Source organism: Stegostoma tigrinum, chromosome 17 (assembly GCF_030684315.1).
Source record: "Stegostoma tigrinum isolate sSteTig4 chromosome 17, sSteTig4.hap1, whole genome shotgun sequence".
Classification (NCBI taxonomy): Eukaryota; Metazoa; Chordata; class Chondrichthyes; order Orectolobiformes; family Stegostomatidae; genus Stegostoma; species Stegostoma tigrinum.
Genome location: NC_081370.1, coordinates 18,350,582 through 18,368,466, shown reverse-complemented (window position 1 = coordinate 18,368,466; position 17,885 = coordinate 18,350,582). Strand labels below are relative to the sequence as shown.

At 40.7% G+C, this 17,885-nt stretch overlaps 1 protein-coding gene across 9 annotated transcripts in view; it reads right to left on the bottom strand.

Moving 5' to 3' along the window:
- The window catches only part of myrf (myelin regulatory factor), a 232,156-nt gene extending 226,337 nt beyond the window's left edge, over nt 1–5,819 (bottom strand). For 2 of the 9 annotated variants that reach the window (XM_048545342.2, XM_059652002.1), the window contains exon 1: nt 4,734–5,817. In XM_048545342.2, coding sequence (XP_048401299.1) covers nt 4,734–4,779 — 46 coding nt within the window. In that variant the 5' untranslated portion in view covers nt 4,780–5,817. Of the gene's footprint in view, nt 1–2,338; nt 2,384–3,750; nt 3,883–4,733 lie in introns of those variants that run through there. The other 7 variants (XM_059652005.1, XM_059652001.1, XM_048545343.2 and 4 more) reach the window with 7 other exon arrangements.
- Between the last annotated feature and the right edge of the window lie 12,066 nt (nt 5,820–17,885).

Sequence of the window (17,885 nt, the reverse complement as noted above, 5' to 3'; positions counted from 1 at the left end):
TGAAATCTGAATGAGAATGTGTGCTTTTTTAAAAACAGGAATGGAATTGTGATAGTGAAGCTCCCTTAATGCAATGCATACCTGAATAATTTGGCATTAAAACTTGAATCAATAATTACATTGTAGTGTATTAATGGAAGGGATTTATTGGTGAATACAGTTGCTGAGACTGTAGTGATTAACTTCTAAATAGCTGTTTTACAGATAATTAACAAAAGGCAGCTATGCTAATGATTCAAAATAAGAACAGAAAATATCAGAAGCACATGATTGGTCAGCAGAAGAATATTACCATCTGAAAAGATAGCTTAGCTATTCCTCTGTATTCCCAACCATTTTTATTAGTGACAAATAGCTAGACAATCCAAATGAATAATTAAAATAAGATGCTGCAAATGTTAGAGAGAAACCAAGGAAATGAAAAAATGTGAAAAAAGAGCTTCTGACAGCTGTGTCACTGGATGCGTGACAGACAATTTATGACATAGAATGAGATGGACAGGAGGAGTGCACAAGCAATTCTGAAAGAGAGAATGACAGAATATGAAAAATGGGATATGTTTAGAGGATAGTAGAACAAGTGTGTGAAAGAAAGAATAAAACACAATGTCAACATTTTAAAAAGCTGACAATGTAGAGGACAAGGTTAAATCTAAAAAGCAACTGAACAAAAAATTAAACAGAAAAGACAAAAAGTATTGAAGTAAAATAAATAATAAATAGAACTTATTTTAGTGCTCCCCACACCAAAGAAAATAAATTGGATTTAATACTGACAGAGTGAATACCAGCACTGTAAAGCAGATTCAGTGGATAGAATATTGGCTGCCGGTCATTAGTCTTGATCAAACATATTGTCCAGTATTAAACAGATTTGGTCTTTAATAATAATCACTAGGAGTAATTGTTTGAGAAATTTTTCCTTTAATTATTAGCAATCTGCAGCAATTTCCATAGGATAGATAATTAAAATATTACTGAGAAATAGGCAAAAGAGAAATAGCAATCTATCAGACTGAGACGTACAGATAACTGTGGAGTATGTTATGCAGACATTTGCTCAGTGTTATACAGCTAGGCATGCACCATCCTTTGCCCACTGACAAAGTAAATCTACTCATGATCAATCGTGTGTGTGTGTGTGTGTGTGTGTGTGTGCGCGCGCGCGCGCGTGTGTGAATAGTTCCAGATCCCAGCTGGTTAAACTGCTAACGTTGGAAACAACATGGGAATAGGATGGTAAATTGAACATCATTATTAAGAAAATAGCCTCCTTACCAAGTAACACTGATTAATTCTAAATTAAGTTTTAAAAGTCTCCAGTCTAACTAACAGGTCACCTGAGCATTTTACACTAGTTTACAATGCCCCAGATTTTACTAAACTCAATATAACGAGCAGAAAAAAATATTTGTATTAATGTAGTTCAGGGAAAAATCTCCAAGTAGACATTAAACCATATTTAAAGTGCCAATTTGGACAAATAAATGATCACAAATCCCCCGCACAGTCATCAGACAGCTGCTTCACCAGGGCAGGGAGAGGTTTTTAACCTAGACTCCAGAAGCCAAGTTCATCTGACATTCCTAAGCTGGAGAGTGCGATGCTCCAGGGGTGGAGTGGTGATGAATGAGGAATTACTGACCATTCCTAAATTGCACTCTCATTTCCATGTGGCTGCAGATCGGACTGTACCCAGTGTCGATGATCACGCGGTTAAACAGGCCAGTCTCGCTGGAGACTGTGTCCTCAGCCCAGAATTCGAACACTTGAGTGACAAATTTCAGTCCCAATGGACACAAAGCTGGGGCATAGAAAATTTAAATCTTAAGCAATTTCAGCATCAACTTTGTAGAGATAAAGAGAAATCTAACTGTTGGCAAGTGGGAAGAAACAAAGCTCTGAACTTCCGTCTGATTAATGTTTAAGGACAGGTGCCTTTTAAACAAGAAATATCCAACAGTCTTTGGAACGAGTATAGTGCTGTTTCTTTTTAAAATGGAATGAGCTCAGTGTTGAAACATTAATCTATATTTTCTTTTTGGGATGTTGGTTAACTTGCTGATGGATTTTCAGTATTGCTGTGGGGGGTTTTTTTGGGAAAGAATTGCCGCTATGCTATAAGGATTCAGATTAGTCCTTTGATCCCAGCATCAGGGACAGGTCTGTGCCCAACTGAACCTTCTACCGCTCAATGCACTTTCCCAATGAGTGTTCGGACAAATTTCCGTGCAAAGTGAACAGCTAACACTCATTAGTATCTTGATTCCGATTGTTGGGCTTTCTCGGAATGCAAGAGCTAATTCAGTGTGACCGAGCCTCCCCAGAATTTCCTCACCCTTCGTCCCATTGCCTTAGCGGTCAGGAAACCATCTTCTTCATCCCACGCAAGTCTGCCCCAGGTTTCCGCCTAAGCTCCGGCCGCTGATCTGGTGGAAATTCTCAATCTGCTCACAAAATCGGCCAACACACTCGGACCATCGGACGCGTTGCTTGCAGTTTTGAAAACAAACACCTGGCAACATGGGTTAGAGATAATGGGAACTGCAGATGCTGGAGAATCCAAGATAACAAAGTGTGGAGCTGGATGAACACAGCAGGCCAAGCAGCATCTCAGGAGCACAAAAGCTGACGTTTCGGGCCTAGACCCTTCTACAGAAAGGCATTTGTGCTCCTGAGATGCTGCTTGGCCTGCTGTGTTCATCCAGGTCCACACTTTGTTAACCTGGCAACATGGGGCGTCTCTGCTCTGTAGCCCTGGTCCTGGGATTCTTTCCCAAACAAGCCCCCAAGTTAAACTGGAAGTGTGTTGGTAAATCAGAATCCACCATCTTTCCAGGAGGTGTAGGTCCGATCTCAGATCCTGTTACCAGGAGATAGTTTCTTGGCTGATTGGTAAATTGACCTCCAACTCCCTCCCAACCTCTCAAAAACTTTGCGATTTTGCTCCCCCTGTTCACTACATGCCAATGTAATTAGTACACCCTCCCCCAACTTCCAAAGATCCTGTCCACCCACTCTTCCTCCTCCCGTAGCATCTTCTCCTGCTGGGTCTTCAAGCCACCTCCTATCTGGAGTCTTCCAGTTGTGTGGAGCTCCTCACTTCTTTTAGACAGCGGCTTTCCCTTCTCAACAGGAGAGTCAAAACTTGCCGCCACCTCATTATCAATTCCTCATCTCCTTGTTCACTATGGACAACCCTGACCATGGCCCTCCCCTGTAGGTGGAAATCTGCCCATCAGTAATGAAAGGCTAAATTGACTCTCCCCCTTTCCCTTTCATTTGGAAAGGAGTCCCAAACAGGTCGAAGAGGGATTAGTCACTGCAAATCCTCACGAGAAAAATCAGACCACCGCAAAGCAACCCCAATGCATGATTACCTCCGGTTTTCTAGAGTATTCCTGACCTTTTCTGGATCTCCTACAAAAATTGGAAAAGGGTGATCATGGGCGCAAGCGCCGTCTGTAAAACACAACACAACCTACAGACGTCTTTATTATTAACTGGGAAATTAGTTTTTAACAATAGGCACCTCATAGTAATCAAAACAAAACAACTTTGAATTGCTCATGATTTCCTCAAAATTCATTCCCTTGACCTGTTAAGAGTTTTTTGGACAGAGAAAAAAAACGTTTTAACGCAATTTCTACGTAATGAATTGGATTTTTTTAAAAAAAGTTTTACATTTAGTATATCCCACAGTCCTTAAACATGCCAGTTGAAAGAAATTAAACAAATTCTGACCATCACCTGTATGCGATGTTCTTTCTCTCTTTCTCGCCTCAATCAATATCACTCGGGACTAACAGAAAGATTTCCATCCGCCAGCTTCGGCTTTCGGTTTCAAGGGTAAACTCCCCCGATCTTTGCAGTTTTACTGTGGCCCAGAGTTGCAGGGAGTTGCAAGGGAGGATTAGATGTGTGTGTGTGTGTGTGTGGAAATCAGAGTCATATGCCTGCTCTTTACCAACTCGATTGATAATCCCACATCACATTTTCCAAAAGCAGATTCATTTAAACAAGTACATGTGGAAGTCCCGAACTTCAGTCTAGTTATAAACAAAAACAAAACGAGCAAATCCTCACAGTCAAAAGGAACAAAAACATTGGAGCAAGCCACCGTACAGAGGCAACTCGAAGGCATTTTTTTTACACTGAGTATGTCAAATAAAGGAACGAAATACCGATATTCTAGGGAAACTTAAAAAGTAATTTTCCCCAATAAATATTCATTTATTGTAAAAAAATGCAATTTAAACCCCGATTTATATCAACATCCGGTTTGCAATGATAAAGTCCACAAGTTTTAAAGAATACATAAAAAAAAGAACTTTCAAATTAGGAGCTGGCATCTGTAATATTTTGTTCAAATTGGTGACGTTAAACCCAATAATTTGACACACTACAAAACTGCAGGAATTATTGTCGATGTAATTTGCTTTCACTTTTGCACATAGTCGAAGCAAATAATCCGAGTAAATACTTATTTCTAAAATAAGTGCCTTGAAAACATTTTGCCATGTTTTGAACACACAAGAAAACAGTCGCACCATAAAATACCTCACTACGTTACACCGATCCTGCCTTGGAAACTTGAATCCTTTAACTGTATTCTATGTTTATCTTATCTTTTCCCGTCGATTTGAGTCATTTTGACATGCAAATACGCAGTACCGACCAGAACCTCTTAGAATTACATTTTAGAGAAAGATCTAAGAGAATTTTGTTTTTACCTTCAAAAAAGCGCTGCAACGCTTCTGTCTCGTCAACCACTTCCATTTCTCTATCAGCTAGCGGCTCCTCCCCGACACATCCATGTAAAGAGATCGCCTACTTCCCAAGACTTCAAAACATCAGGGAAATCCCACAGAAATAAAAACACACGAGCAAAGATTCGGCTGAAGGGGAGAACAAGGCTGGAAAAGCCCCCCCCCCCTCTCCTTGTGGGAATCCCCAGCCTCGCAGCTCCTCAATGTACCTGCGGGAGGTCAGTTTCGTGCTGATCAGTTTCAGACCGAACTTTTCTCTGTATTTTGTGGTGGCTCAACCTTCAGCGCGAACAGAATGTCAGACCCGAGTTTTTAAAAAAACACCTCTCACTTCTTCCACTGAGGGGGTCAAATGAAGCCTTTCACTTTTAATAAAGCAAACGTACTGGTCAGGACTCCCGGTACAGATTGCTTGCCCCCAGCCCCCATCTCCATGAGATTTCTCTCTCTCTCTCCACTTATCGCTCGGCCGGCCGAGGTGATGTCAGCTGCAACATAGCGTCACTCTGTCTCAGGCCGACCTGCTGGACAACAAAACTTTCGACCATTTGTACGGAGACAGGGCAGCAGCTTACACTGTTCGAGGGACTCCGTCGTGTGACTTCTGTTGGCTTATCTAAAATGTAAATGTACCGATTTTAAAGTTTGACCGTCAAGTCAAAGGGTGCGTGTTTTGTTCGTGAAAGCCTGAGCGCCCGGAAGGCTCCAAGCCGGTCACCTTTCCTCTTGGGCTGCTTTGATCTGACGGCAGTGGGTGCTCCATATCCGAGCCCATAAGCCCAGATCTGTCGCCTCCCCTCCTCCAAAATCTTCTTTAAAGCCTGCCTCTTTAGTCAAACTGCCTCTCTCTTTTCCCTCGGCTTATTATTGTGTTTTCTCACTCTAAAGAGTCCTTTCCTGAGAAAAAAATACAGACATGAGGATAATGGTGCGAAATAAATGCAGGTTGTTGTTGCCCTGGAATCAAGGTTCACTTCGTTTTAGCCTCCTCGAACTCATCTCTTCGATCCTGCAACCTCCCGAACCCTCCAGCTCCCTCAGTTATCCCTTCACCCTCTAGTCTACAGACGATTCACCAAGCAAACGGGTCCTCATCTTCCCTACTTCCCATACTCCCCTCCAGGCACTTCCATTTCTCAATAATACAGACATCATGCTAAATGAACGCTTTTTAAAATCGTTTGCAAACACTGAACATGATGCAGGAGTCAGACCTGTTGTTCTCAGTTCCTCCATCACCCGAATACGAGAGGTCTCTTCAATGCGGTTATTAAAGGGATGGGGACGTGGAAATTAAATGAAAAAGCCTGCAGCAAATTAGAAACACAACATCTTCACTGAGAGTACATGTAGAATCAACTCCCAATGTGCTCAGTGATTCCTTTAAAATCTAATTCAACCGACATGAGGTGATAGGACTAAAGTTTGTGACTAGAAGAATAGATTATCTCTAACTGGACCCGTTTCTCGATTAAGAACTGTTGAATACTATTGGAATATATAGAAATGGATCAAATCTTGGAGTTTTAGTTAATGGCCTTTCGAAAGAAAGCATCAAACTTTACTTGAGATTTATTTTACTGAGGATGCTTTCCCCCTTTAAGAGATTGCGTAGACCATAGAGAGACTTTATAGGAAATATTGGACAAGGTCAATGGGAAGGTTTGAGGAAGGGTCACCGGACCGGAAACATTAACTCTTGATTTTTCTCTTCACAGATGCTGCCAGACCTGCTGAGCTTATCCACCACCTTCTGTTTTTGTGTCTGGCGGGGGTCAGGTTTGATAGACCTAACGACCCTTTCTTGCTTTACACTTAATTAGAATGATTTAGTTTAAAGCTACAAACATGTAGGACCCTGCTGATGCCACATCAGCTAATATTTAACAAATAGCTGTGTCAGCTGTGGTTCAGCTGGCATTGTTTTTACTTCAGAATCACGAGGTTCTACATTCAAGACCCACGGAAGCACAACAATCTTGAGCTAACTTTGCAGTACAGTACGGAGGGATGTTGCACTGTCAAAAGTTCCTTCTTCCAAATGAGATGTTAAGCCAAGGCCAGATCTGACTGTTCAGGCAGATGACGAACAGCCCAAGGCTTTAGATGAAGAAGTAAAACAGGATAACTATCCCTGGAGTTCTGTCCAATATTCCACCCTCAATCAACATCACAAAACAGATTTTCTTGTCATTATCATTGTTATTGGTGAAAGGTGGTAGTGTGCATTTTGGCTGTAACGTTTACTATTGTAACTATGCATCAAAAGGGTACTATTTGCTGTGTGGGGCTTTGAGATATCCAGTAGCCATGAAAAGAACCATATAAAGGCTTTCATTTTTTCCTGATATTAGGAAATAAATCAAACGCCTGCCTAAATGGGAAAGTGATGAGCTTGGACTGGTTAGACTGAAGGGTATGCTTCCATGCTCTATGACTCTATTACTGAGTGCTAATACTAAATTGTAATTAGATTCCCTACAGTGTGGAAACAGACCCTTTGGCCCAACAGGTCCACACTGCCCCTTGAAGCATCCCACTCAGACCCATCCTCCGATAACCCACAACACCACTGAACACTACAGGCAATTTAGCATGACAATCCAACTAGCCTGCACATCTTTTGGACTGTGGGAGGAAACCCATGCAGACATGGGGAGAATGTGCAAAACCCACACAGATAGTTGCTGAGGCTGGAATCAAACCTGGGTCCCCGGTGCTGTGAGGCCGCAGTGCTAACCACTGAGCCACCACAACACCCTGAAATTGTATTATTCCTTTGTTGGTTCTCATGCTGATGAGTCAGAGAATGGTATCCGGAACTGCCCAGAACATTGAAGATCATCCTTTGTTGCAGTATTTAGGATCCACATGCTTACATTGACTTTGAATAATATAATGGCAAATGTTGACAAGTCTTAACTGTCGTATCCTGTGTGGTCACAGTCAAATAACAGACCAGAGTAAAAGAGTCAAAACATTGAGAAATCCATGAATGAAGTGCTAGGAAAACATTCAGAAGCCCTGAATCTCAAAGTTCAAAAATGTCATTGACCACTGTACGCTAGTCAATTTTGCATGGAATCAATGCAAGGAGTCAAGATCAAGTACAGTCTTTGGATGAAATTAGGTTAAAGAGGTAATAACTGGACAACGGCTTACAGTTGTAATTCTGTCTCCATATACAAGACGTTTGTGTATTCGGTTATAATACAGTAATGTATGATTATTGAATGATAAAATATATGACAATTTGAGAAGTAGAGTTGGTCAAAATGCAAAAACTACATTGCAATACAGACTGAGGATCTACAGCCCCACCACTGGCAGACTGCATAATTACAACATGAAAAGTTTACATTGAATAGTTTCTGCTTTAAGTAAGGATATAGGAATTTATATTGAGAGAAGCTGACAACAGGATGTAAGATTTCGTAAACAGGAAATTTATGTACGTTATTCTAAACTTAGAAAAGTTGCAACCAGAGTATCTACACATATGTCATATCTGTGCCAAACCTAATTGTTTGAAATATCAGCTTAATAAAACAGCAAAGTTAAATTGCAATTTAACGGATTGGTAATACATGAATGGCTAGGTTAAACCTTAAATTTTAAAAGATGAAAGCTTGCTGTTTCCTGCTGGTTTCTGCTAATTTTCACAATCCAAAAGACAAAAGTGATAAATTTACCAGCAGCTGGAGATTTACATACAAAGTCCCAAGAGCAAGACGAGCTTGATGATTATCTAACCTTGTCATGGATCTCCTTCTGTGCATCCAGAAGTGGAACTTTTACCACATAGTCACATGGCCCATACAGAACCTTCTCCTTTTCACGTGCTTTCTGAAGGAGGGCCTTCCAAATGTCCAGTATCTAACTAGGCAGTTTTTTTTTCCAGCACACTTTTCCTTGAATTCATTCTGACCAATTTGTCTACTTTTCGGTCAATACCAACATGCACCTTTACTGATAAGCTGCAACCAATGAATAGTTTCTACTTTACCAGATTTTACCAGAATGGATAATGGGTAAAGAGCTCCACTTGCTGAATCATACTGAATAGAAATGGATATTGGTACCTGGGAAAATATATTCCATAAAGGTACACTCAACAAAAAAAATTCCAGGAAAATTCCAAGGCAAATCAATTCTTCAAACTTCTTGTGATTATAACATCATAAATAACACAAGCGTAATTAAATTGATGGAGGTTGGTCAGCTCAGTTGGTTTGATAGCCACGGTGTGGTCCAGGATAATAGTGCAGGATTTGATCCCTCTTCCAACTTGGGGATTCATTCCAAGCCCTGCCCTGTAATAAAGTGACACACATTATGACCCTCAGTGACCCTCATATTATTGAGGATGCCACCCTGGTGAAGAAGACAAATCCAATTCACCAGAAAATTCAACAAGTGATAGAAACAGTTCAGCAGATATGACAAATTATTAAATTGCACAAACTAACTTTATCAAAGCCAGGATCACTACACAAGTTTAGCTGTGGTGAGCCAGTATTTTATACCAAGCTACAATATCAGCTCCCTTCTCTCTTTCTTTGCTGTGATTAATAAATGAAAGTATTCTGCATGCTTTCTTAATCTGGCCTGTAATTGTCATGATATCAGCCATTACTCAGTTGAAAAAAGAATTGCAGCAGCTCCATCGGATTATACGCCAGGAACAGTTCCTGAGGAATGTACTCCAGGACTAGCTCCTGAGGAACAAAATTCTGTCTATCAATTTCCCTTTGTGATTTAATGCTATTCTGGTCTTCCATTTTTCCATTGTAAAGACCATATATTTTTATTTTTCTGCATTTTTGATTTTGGATGGCATCGGGAAAAAGTCTGTTTTTAAAACCAAGTTTTGTGGAAGGGATTGCTGCGCTCAAAAAGCAATTTATCAGCAATTATTGCAAATTGTTTTCAACCATTGGGGAAGGTAAGTTGCAGAACAGGTATAAAATCAGAATCACCTGGTAACAAGTAGCTGATAGGTCTATGGACTGATGACTGGTTGTTTATGACAAAGACCTTCTGATTGCCAACAGCTATGTGATCAGATGCCAGGCTGCTAAACAGCTAGAAGCCTTCAAACATCTGGAAAGGGAGCTGTTGTATTTCTCTCTGTAATACAATACACTAGAAGCCTAAAGAAAGCCTATTTATTTCCCTCATCAATTGCAGTAAGCTATGGCTTTTAACCAATTAATCAGAGACTTTTAAAGTTGTGCACCAGGTGCCCTGTGCCTCCAGTAAGCAAGAGAAAGTACCTGGAGAAGAGAGATTGAGGAGCGACAAATTCTGTCATGCTAAAAGAATCCCATCAATGGATCCTGTGGAGAAAGACCACTCAACTGCCTTCCCAGGTTTTCCTTCTCACTTATAACACCAATTTTTTTTAAATGTCTGTCTGTATGTGTATGCAAGGGGAGATTGATGAGGAGGGTAAGAGTTTTAACTAGTAAAATTTTATGTGTGTCAACAGTTCATAATTGTTTACCTATAACTGGAATCTATTTATTTGCAATAATTATTCATGCTTGTTAAGCACAGAAACCTTATCTCTGTACTCTGTCAACCTGATTCTAAAAAGACAGGTAAATTGAGGAGTTCTGCATATTTTGACAAAAATCAACTTTTACTGGTGATTCTAGGATTAGTAGGGCTTGATTTACAGTGGGGTATCTCAGTGAGGAGACACCATATTTCAAGCTGCACAATCTTATTCAGAGCCTCAGAAATTGCTGGCAGAACTCAGTAGTCCTGGCAACATCTGTACAGAGAAAGCTGAGTTAATGTTTGGAGTCTGGTGACTCTTCATCAGAGCTCAATCAGCTCTGATGAAGAGTCACCAGATTTGTTAACTTAGCTTTCTTACCACAAATGCTGCCAGGCCTGCTGAGTTTCACCTGAAGTTTCTGTTTTTCTTTTAGATCTTCAGCATCTGCAGTTCTTCATTTTATTTTTCAGTGTAACTTTCCTTTGAGGGAACTTCTTTGTCAAACCCTGCATATCCGTGCTGCTTTTGGATGGCTGTATGTCTGTCATCCTTGTCCTCATTTTCCCTGGTCAGATCTTTTTCCTTTGCTTTATACATAGAGGGTTTAAGTGTTTTCTTTTCACCTGTGACATTCATCATGCAATCTCTCATATACATTAATTTGACTCTCCAGCATCTGGTAATCCAAACAGTTCAACGTTGTCTTTAACATTAAAAATCGTTGCTCATTGAGGTTTTAGACTTTACATGTGCTTCATTGGTGGATCTTTGAAGTGGGCGTTGTTGTGAGTTGGGAGTGGGCCATATGTTGTATCAAGATACCATCACACTTCGATATTAATAGACCATTTTGAAACACAATTGTTCAACCTGTTGTTGCTCTAGAATAAAGGGGAAATTCTTGAGTTGGGAATCATGGGCAACCCTAGAAGCACAGATCAATTGTAATCCATTCTATCTAGTGCAATTAGAGAAGCCATACAGTTGAAACTGTCTCCAAATTCGATTGCCTCCTTTCTGACCAATATTCACAGTAATTGGGTCACTCTTTAGAGCTAGCTGATGTGGTCATCTGATCAAGGCAGAAGTCTCATTACGTATGCAGATTGAGATCCAACAATGTTATTCGGATTTCAGTAGCATACTCACCTCCCTCAGCAAGGGCTGGTCAAGAGAAAAATGGTGTCTAAAGTAAGTGTGAAGCTTCCCTTAGTCAGAGCAGGAGAAGCAAGTGATCTCCTCCTAAGTTCCTCCAGACTCGAGGTAAAATATTTGCCTTTACCATAATAGGCTTCTCTAATTCCCACTATGCAGGACTTGTGTCTCAGCTATGATCTTTCAGCTGCATGAGTGGTTCTGCCTGATTTGAATCTACTCGGCTGCTGTTGTTTTTCATTTAAGCGTAGATTTTCTAAGAATTCTGTATTTTATTCTTCTTACCTTTCACAGGAGATAGGTGTCACTGATAATTCACTAGTATTTGTTACCCATCCGTAATTGACCTTGAACTTACTGACCTGTTAGGCCATTTCAAAGGGCAGGTAGGAACCGGCAATATTGCTGTAGGCTTGGACTCATGTATAGGCCAGGCTGATCAAGGATAACAGATTTCTTTTTCAATGGAAACTGAGGATGTTGCTTCCTCTGTGTGGCCTTCACATATGGTTTTACTGCCTTTTATTCTTTACAACTTGAGATAAATTGCTGCAATTACTCCTGCTTTATGTTTGGTATTAAACTGGAATCACAACATTAGAAAACCGGGAATCTGTAGGTCCATAACTCAACCTGCTGTTTCCAAAACTATCCTTCTAAAACAACTGGAACAGTTTAGCCCTATTGCTTGGAACTTTGAACTGCATGTTTGCCAGTGACGTTCCCTCCACATAGCGCAAACCTGAAGGCTGTTGAAGAACCATTTATACCCATGTAGTCATGCAGAACCTGAAAAATGTTCAATGTTGGGATGGCACTACACCCAGGAAAGAGCAGACTTCTATTGGAGCAGTATCGCTTCAGTCGTAACATTACTTGTTATTTCGGCAGGGGTATCTGGTTTCAGGTTAGAAGGCTATAAGTTTGGCAGTTGCTAGTCTTCTCAGTCTCGATGGCTTAGCTACTCATTAGGCGAAACAACTGAGTCAGGGGAAGATGATTTAAACGTAGTCTGCCATGATTTAATAAACACAACAAAATGATTTATGTAAAGATAAACGCCAAGCATGAACACCAAATATATGAATAGTAATGTAAAGGTTAGAATGGAATCATGTGTGCCCAATTTTCTGACATGTCAATGTTGGGCTAGGATTCACGCCAATCCTACTGACATCTAAAATTATAAACTTACTCTGATTCTCGTTCAGCCTTTCCAGCCACAACAGTATTTGATTTCACCATATCCTCAGAGCAGGCTTATTAAAACTCTCATCCTGTGAAACTCTCAAGTCAGAAGTCACAATGTTTGCAACCCCTCGGTATAGAATACAACCAGATGGCTAAATAAGGAAGTCAGACTACCAAGCATGCATAGCAGGGAGGTAGATAGTGTTTGGGAAAATTCTCCAACAAATTTTTAAAAATTTGTCATGCTCAAGACAGGAGAAAATATTTAAAATTCTCTTTATCAAACTGTGAATAAAGAGGAAACATGCAGGAAAAAAGAAATTGAAGGGAAAAAAAAATGATAAGGACATGGAAAAGTGAATCAGAATGAAAAGGAGGAAAGTAAAATAAGTTAAGACCTCTTCAATGCAAGCCTCCAGACAGTTCATGAGATACACATTGTTTTTAACCAAAAATCTGTCTTTTGACACGAGGTATAAGTTCACAACTAAGAGCTCGTTCTCAAACATTGACAACTGTGCTTTTAACTGGTTTTAGGTAACAGTCCCCTCATCAAGTCAAAGGTGTGAACAAAATTATTGCAGAGTAATGATATTTGTGCAGAATTTGTTTGACTTCCTCTTTTGAAACATTTTAGGCTATTGACAAACCTAGTTCTTTCTTACAATACTTCTTATGGGTGACTGTCTGATTGCTAGGCCTCACTTATATACACGACAGTTCCACTGACCAAATATATCTTTGTCCTTGATGACACAAATGCTACAAGTTCCAGTGGATTACTATTGTAGCTCACAATTCTATCACCATCAATACTGATCTGAGTTCCTAGGTTCACACTGTACGGCAACCCTCAGGATTTCACCCATCAAGAAGCATACCACAAAAATCTCGACAGTAATGTAGTGTCACCTGAAATTTACCACAAACACTGTTAACATTGCTGAAACATTTTCCATGTCACCATAGTGTCTTGGTTGCTTTAGCAACTTTTTATTGTCATTAACTCTTGAAATGATTCAGTAAAATCACCTTATGTGTTTAAGATCACCACGTCACAAATTTGGTGAGACTTGATTTGTTATTGATAATACAATGCCTGGCCAACACCCATTTGGAGGCCTGCTTGATGAACCTAGTGGACTATGTGTACCCAGTTTGATGTACCAATAAACAAAGAAAATAAGGCGTAGGATACAGTCAGTGTTCAGGTCCCCAGAGGCCAGAATGATGTAGTACAGTGCCCTGGGTTAAACCATGCCCTCAGCATTATCGAAATACCTCCTGAAATTGAAGATTGATTTCTCAGCTATTGATGTGAAGAAATCAGGAGAACATTTCTGCATTAATGCGTAGGGATTTAGAATTTCCTTTTCCTGCTTTTGGTGCTCTAAAATACACACAGGTTTTGTTGCTGGTTGTTATAAATGTATGTGGCTATGGAGTTTTCAGCAGAACAAGAGCCATAACAGGTAATGGGAAACAAGCTTCATACTGAATAGAGGCAGATATTGGTGCCTGGGAGAACATATTCCATAAAGATACACTCAACAAAAAAAATCACTTCAGAAATAATCCAAAGTAAATTGTTTTCAAACTACTTATAATTATAACGCCATGAATGACGTGAGTGCAATTAAGTTGATGGGGGTTGGTCAGCTCGGTTGGTTCAATAGCTAAGGTGTGGTTCAGAATAACAGGATACAGGATTTAATCCCTGTTCTGGCTTGGGGGCTCACTCATGGCCCTACCCTGTCATAAAGTCACGGCATATACCATGACCCTTCGTGATCCTCAAGTCATAGGTAATACCACTTTGGGAAGAGGAGAAATCCAATTCATAAGAATTTCAAACAGCTGACAGCTACAATCTAGCAGATATAGAATTATTAAATCAGATAAATTAGCTTTATTAAAGCATGGACAACTATGCAATTTTAGCTGCAGTGAGCCAGTATTTTATACAGAACTATATCATAAGCTCCCTTCTCTTATTTTCTATGCCATGATTAATAGATGAAAGTAACCTGTATGCTTTCATAATTACCTTATCTACTCACCCTTTAACCTTCATGATGTCAGCCATGACTCAGTTGGTAACACTCCCACCTTGAATCATCATTTTTGTGGATTCAAGTTACAGTTCAAGACTTGAACTTAATCACTGTTGATACTCCAAGCAGTGCCACATTGTCTGAAGTGCAATCTTTCACATGAAACGTTAAAACAAGGCCCTGTGTGTCCTCTCCACCAGACATATCCATGTGACTTAACCAAAGAAGAGCAGCAAAGTTATCTGTGTTGTCCAGGTCAACATATTCCATTACAAAAACAGATTGCTTAACCATTGTTACTTGGGGGAGCGTCCCGTGTGCAAATTAACCATTGCATTTCTGACAAAACAATGGTAACTTCACTGGAAGTGAGTTATCACTGAAGAGTTACTCTGTGGGAAGTTGAAGATAATCTTGAAACAATACAATGGGCCAGGTGGCAGGGACTGTAGAAAGTGAAGGGAAAGATGGTGATGAATGTGATAAACTACGTTTTTTGCTATTCTGTTGGAGGGACCTATTTTTCACATGGAATGGTGAGCCGAGGCCATATCTGTACCCCTGGAGCTATTCCTGGAGTACAGCCATTCCAGAACTGATCCTGGAGTATGTTCCTCAGGAGCTGCTGTTGGAGAATAATTCTGTGGAGGTGCTGTCATTCTTTTCCTTGATCCTATCATCAGAAAGTAAATTTGAAAGGATAAGTGAAATGACCTCAACCTATTCTAGCCTAGAATGTATCTTTGATATATTTTGATATCGGTGGCAGTGCTTCCAATTTGTGTGTTTTAAGATGCTACAAACAGAAATATTATAATAACCTGCTTTATAACCTGATAATGTTCTAATTTAGTGGTGTTTCTTCAGTGTTAATTTTTGGCCAAAACACACACAAATACATATTCAATTCAATTCCCTTCAAATGATAACATAATAAGTTAGAGGCACTAGATTTTGCACAGGCAGTGGGTCTGACAACATTCCAGCAAATGTATTCAAGAAAGGCTCCATAACATGCCACACCCTTAGCCAAGCTCTTTCAGTCCAGATACAACATTGGGATCTACCCAATGATGTGGAAAATTACTCAGGTAATTGCAAAAAGCAGGACACTTTGGGCCCCACACCTCAGGAAGGACATACTAGCCCTGGAGTGTGTCCAGCGGAGATTCACACGGATGATCCCTGGAATGGTAAGTTTAACGTATGATGAATGGCTAAGGATCCTGGATTGTACTCATTAGAGTTTAGAAGGTTGGGGGGAGATCTAATAGAAACTTACAAGGTAATGTACGGTTTAGAAGGGGTGGACGCTAGGAAGTTGTTTCCGTTAGGCGGGGAGACTAGGACCCGTGGGCACAGCCTTAAAATTAGAGGGGGTAGATTTAAAACTGAAATGAGATGACATTTCTTCAGCCAGAGAGTGGTGGGTTTGTGGAATTCATTGCCGCAGAGTGCAGTGGAGGCCGGGACGTTGGATGCCTTCAAGGCAGAGATCGACAAATTCTTGAACTCAGAAGGAATCGAGGGCTACGGGGAGAGTGCAGGGAAGTGGTGTTGAAATGCCCATCAGCCATGATTTAAACGGCAGAGTGGACCTGATGGGTCGAATGGCCTTAGTTCCACTCCTATGTCTTATGGTCTTAAATGCAAAACAGCCAATTACTGCATTACTGTTCTAGCAGTCTACACTTGCCTATCAGTGAAGTAATGAAAGGGTCATCAGCTGTGCTGTAAGCTGATGCTCAGTGTTGGTTCTATCAGGCCACTCAACCCTGACTTTATTACAGTCTTGATCCAAATTTAAACAAAAGATTTGGACACCAAAGCCTTCGGCATCAAAGTTGCATTTGACCAAGTGTGGCACCAAGGAACCCTAGCAAACTGGAGTCAATGGCAATCAGGGGAAAATTTTCCACTTGTTGGAGTCATTCCTAAACAAACGTAGATGGTTGTGATTGTTTGAAGCTCAATCATCTTAACTCAAGGATGTCTCTGCAGGAGTTCCTCAGGGTAGTGTTTGAGGTCTATGCATCTTTAGCTGCTGCATTAATGCCCTTCCTTCCAACATAAGGTCAGAGTGGGGATGTTCACTGTTTGGTTTTCAGCACCATTTGCAACATCACAAATGCTGAGGCAGTCCATGTTCAAATGCAGCAAGACTTGGACAGCATTCAGGCTTGGGCTAATAAATAATACGAAACATTATTGTGACACAGGTGCCAGGCAATGATCATCGCCAACAAGACAGAAACTAACCATCATCCCTTGAAATTCAATGGCATTACCATGACTGAACACCCCCTTATCAACACTCTGTAGCCTACCATTGATCAGAAAGTCAATTGAACATCTCCTTATCAGTACTGTGGCTACCAGGGCAAGTTTATGGCTAGGAATCCTGTCCACCATCATCAAGGCACAAATCTAGAATACAATTATACACTCTCCCGAAAGATTGCAGCCCCAACACTCGAGAAATTTGACACCATCCAGGGCAAAGGAACCCATTTAATTGCAACATTATCCACCACCTTCAACTTTCACACTATTCACTACTGTTGCTCAATAGCAGTAAGTGAGTATCATTTAGAAGATGCACTGCAGTAATTCAAGCGTCCTCTGAATCCTTCCCAAACTCTACAAACATGACTACCCTGGTTGACCCATTGTCTCCACCTGCTCCTGCCCCACCAAACTTATCTCCACCTATCTGAACTCCATTTTCTCCCCCTTGGTCCAGGAATTCCCTTCCTACGTCCGTGACACCACCCACTCCCTCCACCTCCAAAACTTCTAATTCCCTGGTGCCCAATACCATAAGACCATAAGACATAGGAGTGGAAGTAAAGCCATTCGGCCCAGCAAGTCCACTCTGCCATTTAAATCATGGCTGATGGGCATTTCAACACCACTTCCCTGCACTCTCCCCGTAGCCCTTGATTCCTTCTGAGATCAAGAATTTGTCGATCTCTGCCTTGAAGGCATCCAACGTCCCGGCCTCCACTGCACTCTGCGGCAATGAATTCCACAAACCCACCACTCTCTGGCTGAAGAAATGTCATCTCATTTCAGTTTTAAATCTACCCCCTCTAATTTTAAGGCTGTGCCCACGGGTCCTAGTCTCCCCGCCTAATGGAAACAACTTCCTAGCGTCCACCCCTTCTAAACCATACATTACCTTGTAAGTTTCTATTAGATCTCCCCCCA